This window comes from Ovis aries, chromosome 17 (assembly GCF_016772045.2).
Source record: "Ovis aries strain OAR_USU_Benz2616 breed Rambouillet chromosome 17, ARS-UI_Ramb_v3.0, whole genome shotgun sequence".
In the NCBI taxonomy this organism is placed as follows: Eukaryota; Metazoa; Chordata; class Mammalia; order Artiodactyla; family Bovidae; genus Ovis; species Ovis aries.
In genome coordinates this window covers 53,887,654-53,899,147 of record NC_056070.1, presented here as the reverse complement: position 1 = coordinate 53,899,147, position 11,494 = coordinate 53,887,654, and the positions used below count along the sequence as shown (strand labels likewise).

General features: G+C 41.9%; 1 protein-coding gene across 2 annotated transcripts in view; it reads right to left on the bottom strand.

The window, feature by feature from the left end:
- Nucleotides 1-2,230: 2,230 nt before the first annotated feature.
- The window catches only part of ANAPC5 (anaphase promoting complex subunit 5), a 35,880-nt gene continuing 26,616 nt past the window's right edge, over nucleotides 2,231-11,494 (bottom strand). For both annotated transcript variants that reach the window (XM_004017352.6, XM_042234057.2), the window contains 6 exons: nucleotides 7,165-7,239; nucleotides 5,285-5,406; nucleotides 4,714-4,821; nucleotides 4,484-4,631; nucleotides 3,028-3,190; nucleotides 2,231-2,675 (listed from right to left, as the gene is read on the bottom strand). In XM_004017352.6, coding sequence (XP_004017401.3) covers nucleotides 2,464-2,675; nucleotides 3,028-3,190; nucleotides 4,484-4,631; nucleotides 4,714-4,821; nucleotides 5,285-5,406; nucleotides 7,165-7,239 — 828 coding nt within the window. In that variant the 3' untranslated portion in view covers nucleotides 2,231-2,463. The remainder of the gene's footprint in view (nucleotides 2,676-3,027; nucleotides 3,191-4,483; nucleotides 4,632-4,713; nucleotides 4,822-5,284; nucleotides 5,407-7,164; nucleotides 7,240-11,494) is intronic.

Sequence of the window (11,494 nt, the reverse complement as noted above, 5' to 3'; positions counted from 1 at the left end):
AGTTGTGAAGAATGTGTTCTTAGTGAAAATAATAACACTCTGTAAGTCTCAACCTGTGTGTTCTCACCTGCCCCAGGACTGAAAACACAATAGCAAACCTGCCGGGGAGAGTTCCCACCGTGCCAAGCCCCTGGCATAGGTCATGACCCCACTCCTCTTTTCCCTTTGAGGATCTATCCTCGGGTCTCTGGTAGAGACCCAAATGCCCATTGGCTGTTTACTTTTAGTTTTCTCCTCTTCAAACATCTTCCTTTAACCAAACCGTTGATTCTTTTTCTTTTATATTGGACTATAGCCGATTAACAACACTGTGATAGTTTCAGGTGGGCAGTGCAGGGACTCAGTCATACATATACATGTATCCCTTCTCCCCCAAACTCCCCTCCCATCCAGGCTCCCACATAACATTAAGCAGTGTTCCCTGAACTATACAGTAGATCCTTGTTTGTTATCCATTTAAAAATTAGCAGTTTGTACACATCAATCCCACACTCACTATCCCTTTTCCCCCTTCTTCCCCCGGGCAACCAGAAGTTCATTCTCTAAGACTGTGAGTCTGTTTCTGTTTTGTAAATAAGTTCATTTGCATCATTTCTTTTTAGATCTGCGTATAAGGGATGTCATACAATGTTTCTTCTCTGTCTGATTTACTTCACTGAGCATGACAATCTCCAGGTCCATCCATGCAAATCACTGAGTGTTATACCTCTACATTAAACCTCCTGCAATTATACTGTTCTGATTCTTCATTCCCAAATGTTTCACCAAGAAAAAAAAAAAAACCTAATTAGCTGTAACCCAGACAGTTATGAGTTTGGGGGTCACTCTGGTATTTCCAAATTTCCATTTAACCTACTATTCCTTCCTGAAGAAGCCAGGCTCCAGTCAGCCAATCTCAGTCACAGACGGCCGGGAGCCACAGACTCTTTTTATTAGCTTTGGATGCAGGCCTGGCAGGGTGAACGTGCAGCAAGCTGAGAACAGGGTTAGGCAGGAGACTTCACAGGGGTGCCAACTGTGCAGTCAAACAGGGCTCTGTGTTTAGAAGGGCCCATACCTGGTTTAATGCTCTGCTTAAAATATAGGCCTGATATTTTCATTTTATTCTGGGCCTCACAGTTTACGTAGCTGGTCCTGGTCAGGTGTAATGATGTCTGGTTTTTGTCATTCCACCTCTTGGACTTTCGTATACTAAGGGCAGAAAGATCCCTTCTTAGATTGGAAGGAGCTTAAGTACAATGACCAAAAATGACATTGGATGAGAGAATACACGCGAAGAATAGAAACTGATAATAGTGGTTACTTCCTGGGAGGAAGAATTACATTTTACTACACAGCCTCTAACAATATTTAAGTTTTACTGTCTACATATATAACCTTTCAAATAATTTTAAGAGTTTTAAATATCAACATACCAATTAGTGTCTCTATCTACACTGAGTCTTTTATTTTCACAGCAGCTGTCTTTGGCCAGTGAACAATCGCACCCTCATGAGTGGGAGTTGTTTTACACTATTTCAAAGAGCTCTGGGGGTAAATTGTTTCCCATCCGAAGGTTTAAATTTAACAGAGAAAGAGCCAATGATAGAAGTTGCAGGATTTGGTTGGTTCCTTGTTGCTATTCTGGATTTGAAACACAGGGATTTTTCTGTGAATTGCTGAAGACAAATTCACAAACAGAACAACCGGCTTCTGCTTAATTGAAGGGATGAGATATGTAAATAAGATACCGTGCATATTTGAGTGATAGCATCCACACACCTCTGAGCTTCAGACCCTTTCTCAACTTTTAATCACCTTATTCATGATGAATTCCTTATCTCACCCCTTATTTACTTAAGCAAAGAAAAAAACATACTCATGCAGAAGAGATGAGAAAGTCAACACCCAGAAAGTGACTGAAATATGCTTCTTGTCATGGGTCCAAAACCCATAAAAAGACCTCTTCCATCTTAATCTATAGTCAGCGACTGACATGTGCTTGCAGGCACACACAGGCCCACCACAAGCAGCAGTCCAGCAAAACAAAGCAGGGCAGCTTCGAAGGAAAACTCAAGCCTCTGAAAAACCGGCCTCATCCCCCTTAAGAGGTCTACCAATACCCACAAGAGCTCTTGTCTGAGCACATATGCAAGATGAATTTTACACAGTGGTGGAGATTGTGCACGATTTCTAATACGATATTGGCAGTTTTACCCGGAGAGAATATAATCTTTAACACTTACACTAATTTAGCAATAAACCAGGCATTTATTAAGAAAAAGTCAGTATCCTTTCTATCTTTTCAAAAGAAAGAAGAGGAAAAACAAATGAGTTTATTTTAGCAACAAAATAAGACAAGACTAATCAGAATGCAGTTTACTGGTAAGACAGACATCATATACATCATTTTTGTGGAGGGAGGGAGTATGAACAAGTCCAAAATCTTATACTCTGCAAAGGCATCCAGTGGGGATGTTCTCACTAGAGAAGATTTATCAAGGGCACCCCGTGAAAGGGCAGGTCCTGATGCAGCTGCCGGAAGAGCATCGCACACCGGTTCCTCTCCTGAGTCTTCCCCAGGGTGTGGTAGAGTCTGGCCTGGAAGTAAACGACGTCTCTGATTTGCTCTTTGCAGTCGACCTTTGCAAAATAGTTCTTGGCTTCGTTGAGGTTCTCAATGGCGGCCTCCAGAGCTATTGGAAAATGGGGGAAATACCACACATTTTTAACTCAATGCTTCACATGTAGTTTTCAGGCCTTCATATCTATTTTTATTGATTTAGCATGTACCAGAAACTTTTACATTCTACTCTTTGAGAAAGAGAAAAAAAAAAAACAAATAAAGGTCTTTAGTCCTGCTTTGCAATCTGGCACCTAGTTCTGAAGGGTTAAAATAACAATTCACTTGCCTTCAACCTTCATGCAAGCACGCAAGTGAAAGGACTTTAAATGCTGCATGAAATTTTCACATGTACTTGTGAACACTCAAAATTTTACAAGTTTTTTATAACTGTATTTCCTAAAAATCCTTGTATGCTTTCCTACCTTCTGCTTTCTTCAGTGGCTCACAGGAAGCTGCTGAAGCCACTTGGCACTTGGCCACCAAGAACATGGCCCGGCCTTTGTCCAGGACAGCCCCATCAGCCAAGATGGGCTCGATGGCCATATGGAGAAGACTTAAGGCCTGTTCTGGGATTCCAAGGATGAGCTGAAAAAGAAACATCATGGTGCTATACACACCCGCACCCACTGCCCACTACAGGAAGGGCTTCATTTCTGGCTCTGCTCTCCTGAATTGCAATGTCTGGCTTACTTTCTCCTTAACATGTACTATCTTTAATGTGTACCATACTCTTTAAGAACAGAATGTGTCAGCATCTGATTTCAGACTACAATAGATGAAGGCAGGAGTAGTTATTTATACTATAGAAAGGTTTCTGTTTTTACAAAAATCTTTTACATTGATGATTCAAAAAGGCTGAAGTAGCTGTGTAAGGGAGGACTTCCCCGGTGGCCGGGATTTCCTCATAGCTCAGTTGGTAAAGAATCCGCCTGCAATGCAAGAGACCCTGGCTCAATTCCTGGGTTGGGAAGATCCTCTGGAGAAGGGAAAGGCTACCCACTCTAGTATTCTTGGGCTTCCCTTGTGGCTCAGCTGGTAAAGAATCCACCTGCAATGTGGGAGACCTGGGTTTGATCCCTGGGCTGGGAAGATTTCCCTGGAGAAGGGAAAGGCTACCCACTCCAGTATTCTGGCCTGGAGGATTCCATGGACTCTATAGTCCATGGGATTGCAAATAGTCAGACACGATTGAGCAGCTTTCACTTTCACTTTCCCTGGTGGCAGAGTGGGTAAGAATCCACTTGCCAATGCAGGAGACGCAGGTTTAATCCCTGAGTTGGGAAGATCCCCTAGAGAAGGAAACAGCAACCTACTCTAGTATTCTTGCCTGGGAAATTCTATGGACAGAGAAGCCTGGTGTGCTATAGTCCATAGGGCCACAAAAGAGTCTGACATGACTAAGCAACAACAATGTGTGGATCCTACCAGGTTGATATACCCGGGAAGAAACAGTCTCTTCTCTCATGGTCTTTACAGACTACAGGGGGAGACAGAAAACAAACGCAAAATGCAATTTAATTTCTGAAACATTTCACTGAACACATGACTTCCTTATTTCCTTATCTGTTCTCTTGTTAAATCGAGCACAGCTCTGGGCCAGCTAAGTCATTAATACCATGCAATATCCTCAGTGAAGAGGTGCATCCTCCTTTGTAAACACACAGCTCTGTAAAGCCAGTGCTACTGGGAGGCATCAGCTTGTCACCAAGTTCACAACTCCAGACTTCATGGAAGCTTGCACAGTGAGACTCCGTACCCAGATTTCAATATTGAGAAGCAAAAAAGCTCACTTAGGCTCCTTTTCAAAACCAAAGAGTAGTAACAGACTCACCAGTTCTCGAGTACTAACATGTGCTATATAAACAGCGATCGGTTTACCTGGGCAAAAGCCAAGTTCAGCACCGTTTCGGAGGCCAAGTGCTGCAACCGGTACTCCTTGGAGAGAGCCAGGGCCTGCAGGAGCACGGGCAGTGCGATGGTCGGGGAGGAAGACCGCCAGTACAGCTCCGCCACAGAGAGCAGGACACTGCCCGCAAAGAGGAAGGCACGTGTGAGGAAAACCAGCCCAAAGGACTTCCGAGGGGAGATGCACAAAAGCCCTCCCTTACCTGATCACCATTTCCGTGTGCCTGGTTCTCTGACAGTGGATCAACAATTTCTGTAGAAGCTTGTGTGCCTCTGACATTTGGTTCTGAGCCTGTAGGACAACTGCTTTTCTGTTACAGAAAGAAAACAGATGCGAATGGTTATGTCACTGTTTTGCGAGGGTTGTAAGCAGAGTCACCTTCAGGGTTAGAATTGCTGTTTCCTCAATTAGAATGTAAACCTCCCAAGGGGAATAATTGCATCTGATAGAATTTGTGTTAAAAGAGAAAAAAAAAAGTGTATGTGTGTCTCTGTGAGCACATATGTGAACATACACACACACATATACATGCACACAAGAAAAAAATCTGGAATTAGAGATAGCATGTTAGTGATTATCTCTGAATAACTTAACTTTCTCCATTTTGCTTATTTGGATTTTCTAACGGCCTATAATAAATAGGTAATAAACAGAAAAAAAATTTTTTTTCCTAGGCCAAAGTTAATAAATTAATTCACGGACAAAACTAATACGAATAAAGCCATTTGAGAATCACTTCATTCTGGGGTTGAAGAGTTTTTAAAATTTCTTACCTATATACACCCTCTATGCTATTAAGAGCTGTGATTCCTGTAACAAGCGAATCAGCTAAATGATATTTGCCATCATTCATTGCTCTGTCAAACTGTATTTTTTGATCACACAGCATCCATAACTAATGAGAAAAAAAAAACAATTAAAAACAGAATGACAGATGTTCACCTCATTATTCAATAGAAACAAAAGTATTTTGGCTCACTTAGCAAACATCCTTGCAATTCACACACATATTTTTTTAGACTTAAAAAATTTTTTTTTAATATTTCAAGTATTTAAAGAAAAAGCACTAAATAAAATAAACACGTGTGGCAACCATCAACTTTGTCAAATCATAACATTTTGCTTTATTTGCTTGAGATACTATTACACTTTGAGGTCCTTTGAAAATTCCATTCTCCTCTCTGTTTTCAAAGGAAACATTTGATTTGTTATCATTCCCATTCATGTTTTTATATTTTTACAAAATATCTCCTCATCCTGAAACAATACATAGTATGATCTTACATTTTTTTAAACTTTGTATAAATAAACAGAATCATACTGTATGCATTCTTCGACAACTTGCTTTTGAGCTCAACATTATTCGGGGGCGGGGGCGCTTATGCATGTTAATACAAGTAGTTCTAATTTCTTTTCACTGGTGAATAGTTTTCAGTTGTATGAAAATGTGACAACTTATCTCTTCTCGTGTTGATGGTAGTTCCAGTTTCTCACTTTTCTGAACAGTGCTGCAGCAGACACTCTCCTACATCACCTGGGTGCAATACTTATCCTGGGTACACAGCAAGCAGCAGAAAGGCTGGGCTGTTGGATATACACACCTTCTCCTTAACACAGTGCCCATTTGTTCTTTAAATGGGTCACACCAGTTTACACTCCCCACTGGCAGTGTATGATATGCTATTGCTTCACACATTCACCAACAATCAGTCGTGTCAGATATTTTACTTCTGGCCCATCTGATGGGTATGAAATATCTCACTGTTTTTTCATTTGTATTTCCCTTGATCAATAGCCAGGTTGAATACCTTTTCATCTATTTATCAGCCCTATATAGATGTATTTTGTAGAATGTGAGTTAAATTGTCTTTTCCTTTACTGTGCACCTTCTTTAAAAGTGAGCGCTACCAGAGAACCACGCTTAATTCTTTTTTCCCCACAGCATCCTTGGGTGCTAAGCTTCTATTTAGTTTGCTCACCGCCTTTCTGTCTGGGTACTTTGAATTTAGCTCAGTCTGCTGAGAGCAGCAATGGGATCCCAGCACAGCTTATAAGCAGATGGGCATCCACACCATATCTACTGAGGTGGGGCCAACAACCCACGTGAATGGCAGCCTTCCTCTAGGGACCAACAGTAGGAGATCCTCAGGCCATCGCCTCTTATGATTTCAAATTCCCTAATCGTCTGACGGCTAAACTGGATAAGGGGAGGAATAGAAAGATGACCCTTGTAATAGATTTTCTTGGCTCCATCAGAGATGGAAATCGGTGCAACAAGGAACAGAGAGCCTAGGGCTGCTTTATAAAGCTCATTCCCTCTGGATATACAACATCTGCCCAAAAGGCTGGCAGCTGGAGCTGCCAAGTAGAAGACAGAGTAACAAAACGGAGATCTAACTCTTGATCTATCAAAGGACAATCGATTATAGAGATATAAGGAATATTCATTTAAAACCATGAAGACAGGAATGAAAAAATATCCTACTTAATCAGTTTATTTCTCAACCTTGAACACATCTTACAGAGTCTCCTATGCTGTCCAGACGTCACAGAAAGGAAGCAAGGGGAGACGCTACAGTATTCTATTTCAACAATAATACAGTACAAATGGTCTTTTCAAAAATAAATTGATGACACAGAAAAGGCAGGTTACCTGAGCATGCTGACTATTAGGTGGGAATCTCTCCTTCAAGTGCTTTAACACTTCTGAAGCGGCGGCGAAACAGCCCTGAGAGAGAAAGCCACGGTTTGTTTAGCAGCTGCCCCACCCACAGGATGTTGCTGCAACTCAACATATTCTTGTGCAGCCCTGGATGCCCCTAGGCAGAGACTGGCAAATATCAAAGGGCCTTTTTTTTTTTTAGGCTCTAACGTATTTCACATATACTTAAAATCATTTTTTCAAATTACACATGTAACACATGTTCACTCTAGGAAAAAAACTTACAAAATACATGCGAACAATGAGAAAAAACACAAATTACTTTTAATCTCACAGAAGATAATCATAGTAATTTCTTGGCACATACCCTTCTGAACTTCTCATATGCACATGAATATAAAACATGTAAGTATTCCAAAAACAGGTATATGCACCATTTTTATACATTGTCTACAGTACTCTTTACCACACAGTAGGCACTCAATAAATATTTTTTCAATGAATGAATCTTTCCAGCATCAACAAGCTCAAATCTATACACTATAGTATTTTATTAGGTGAATACATTATAATCTATCAAAATAATCTCCTTGCTTGGAATATTTTGATTGCTTCCAATTTCTTCCATTTTAAAAACGCTAGAATGATTATCTTACTGCATATCTCTTTTCATACTTGTCCAATTATTTCCAAAGGATAATACCTTAGAAGTAGAATTGCTGGGCTAAGTGGGAGGCACGTTTACACTTTTTGACACATATATCACTAAACTGGGCTTCCCTGGTGGCTCGGACGTTAAAGAATCTGTCTGCAATGCAGGAGACCTGGGTTCAATCCCTGGGTCAGGAAGATTCCCTGGAGACGAGAATGGCAACCCATTCTAGTATCCTTGCCTGGAAAATTCCATGGTCAGAGAAGCCTGGTGGGCTACAGTCCATGGGGTCGCAAAGGAGTCGGACACGACTGAGCAACTAACACACACACACATTACTAAATTACCATATAGAAATGTACCAAATACTTTTGTTTTTGTCTTACATTTTGGCTGTGTGGCATGTGGGATTCCAGTTCCCTGAACAGGGGTCAGACTCGTGCCCCTGCAGTACAAGCACAGAGTCCCAACCACTGGACCAACCAGGGAAGTTCCCTCGGAAATATACCAAGCACTTTTACACTGGCATCCTGCACCTTTCTCCTCCCCTTATATTTAAGCGTCTTTCCCTACTTGTTTGGTGAAACTGGTTATTTCACTGTATTAATTTTAATTTCTTTAATGACTAGATTGAAGTTTTTTTCATGTTTTATAATCATTTATTTTTTTTCTGTGAATACATGTCCATGTCTTTTTCACATTCCTAAATTGCTGTTTATCTTATTAACCAAAAAGCTTTCAATTTATCCCAATCCTTTGGTTAAGTAATTTATCTTTTTTAAAAAATGTTTATTTATTTTGGTGTGCCAGGTCTTAGATGGGGCACGCAGGATCTTCCATCTTCACTGCCGCATATGGGACCTTTAGTTGCGGCATGTGGGATCTAGTTCCCTGACCAGGGATCAAACCTAGGCCCCCTGCATTGGGAGAACAAAGTCTTAGCCTCTGGACCACCAGGGAAGACCCTGATTAGGTAATTTATCTTTAGTCTACATAGAAGCTCACTTAAGACCACAAGTGAACTTCTATTTGAAGTGGATAAAATGGACAGTACAATTGAATTACAATAGAAGATCATTAATCTTTTTATTTTTGTGATTTTAACTGGCTAATCTTGCCAGTTATTTTCATGACTACCCTACGGAGTTGGGCGTGTGGATGGCTGTCAAACCTTCAGGCCAAGTAGAAAGAACAGTGCACAACCGGCAATACTCGTCCAAAACATTCCCATTGTGACCTGTCGCTTCCTGAGGCCGGGAGAGGAACGTGACACAATCAATCAGAATTATGCAGAGAGAGCAAAGGGGGCCAGCTCTCTCAACACTTCCTCTGGACTGTAGGAGGAAGCTTGCCAACAGCAGCTCAGACCCCATCACTTCTTTACCGGTTCACCCAAGCGCCAGACACTGCCATATGCTATAGGGCTGCTGCTGCTGCTAAGTCGCTTCAGTCGTGTCCGACTTTGTGCGACCCCACAGATGGCAGCCCACTAGGCTACTCACTCCCTGGGATTCTCCAGGCAAGAATACTGGAGTGGGCTGCCATTTCCTTCTCCAATGCATGAAAGTGAAAAGTGAAAGTGAAGTCAATCGTGCCTGCCAGGCTCCTCCATCCATGGGATTTTCCAGGCAAGAGTACTGGAGTAGGTTGCCATTGCCTTCTCCATACCACAGGGCAGCATCCAGCTTATCTGGAGATCAATTTCAGGATACAACTTAAAGCACACACAAAGGAAATAAAAGAGCAAATAGAAACTCGTGATAAAACTGCCTTCTCTGCAGCTGGCCAAGCTTAATTTCACAGGTGTAAATCTAATCTGTGTAACTGAAAATGTAACAGTCATCGGCCCAGTGGGTTTATCTACATGGTCGATGTTCTAACATTAAAGAAGTCTTTCTGAGGCAGGTTGAAGAGCGGGGGGAAAGGGACTGAATGGAAATAAAGCAGTCACTGTCTTCTAGCTGTGCAATTAGAGGCTTCCAATGGAACCAGGCGATGAGGGCTTTCACAGATGCCTAGAGATGGAAGCGGGGGCAGGAGATGGAAAGATTAATACAGAGTCAAAGAGCGAGGTTACTTTTCAGGTCTAACCCCCAGTAAAAATCACAGAACAATTAACAACTGACCTTGGAGAAAGTGTCAAGGCTAAAGAAGTGAGCCAAGACCAGATTTTTGTCAAGTAGTTCTCCATTCCAGCAGAGAAGAAATAATTTCTACCCTACATAACCCAAAAAGGACCAAAGGGAAGTTACTTCACTGTTTATTTTTACTTTTTCGGTTGAGCTACTTGGTTTGCAGGATCTTAGTTCCCCAACCAGGGAATGAACCTGGACACTCGGCAATGAAATCGTGGACTCCTAAACACTGGACAGCCAAAGAACTCCCTATTTCACTGCTTAAGAGTCAGGTCACTAAGAAAGGGGCTTCCCAAGTGGCTCAGTGGTAAAGACTCCATCCACCTGCCAATGCGGGAGATGCAGGTTTGATCTCTGGGTTGGGAAGATCTCCTGGAGAAGGAAATGGCAACTCACTCCAGCATTCTTGCCTGGAAAATCTCATGGACAGAGAAGCCTGGCAGGCTACAGTCAATGGGGTTGCAAAGAGGCAGACATGACTGAGCAACTAAATAACAACAACAGTGGGGAGAATACCATGAGAAAGTCACCAGGGGACACTTTAAATGGGTGGACTGTGGGGCATGTGAATTACATCTCAATAAAGTTGTTGGGGTGAAAAAGCCAACATGAAGCTTATACCAATACCTAACTGAATGTGCCCTGAGTCATTTGTTACAAATGCTCCACTTAACCAAGGCACCAGCAGAGGAAAAGAATCAATGTTAAAGAGGTTCCAGTGCCATTACAAGGAGAAAGTGATTAATGTGCAGCATTCCTGGAGGAAAGCAAACAGCAAGAGCCGCTGGCCTGTTTTGATGTTAGGAAGCATGGGTGATGCTTCCCAGGTAAAAGAAGAAAGCAGCTGACGGAGGTGCAGGCAGATGCCTTCGGCCAGAGCTCATTCACGCCCTCTGTTTCCATAGCTAGTTAGAGAATTGTAAAATGCTAAAATATATCCAGCAGAGAGAAGTATTTACAGACTTCTGAAAGGGGCAGAAACCACTCAAGGATCTTCAGGCTGACGACTGAAGAATATTGAGTGCTGCGATACAACCTAGAGATCATTATTACACCACAAAGAGGTGGAGAAAATGATATGATCAAGGAAATGCACTTACAGCAAGGCAGCAGTTAGTGAGTTAGCTCTAGATAAGAGCGTTCCCCAACCTTTTCTCATGAAAGATGTTTTTGAGCAGAGGGAAAAGAAAGCCAAGAGCAACGTGAGCGACCCTTGCATCAATCCCCTATAAAGAGATTTATGTAAAATTACTTGGGCTGTAAGTCAAGGTTATGCCCTACTCCCAGTGTCTTTCTTCGGAATCAGTAAGCCTTGGGTTGAAGATCTGACACTGACATTCACTGGTCGTGGGTCTGGGACTTCGCTCCTGAGAACTCAATTTCTCTTCTGTGAAATGGGATGATACCAAAGCTGACCTGATGGGGCTACTGTGAGGAATCTGGATGATCACACATGGAAATCACTGAGCCCAGCACAGAACAAATGTACGACACACTTTAGCTGTTATCATTTTAGCTGTGTTCTTATTATGTT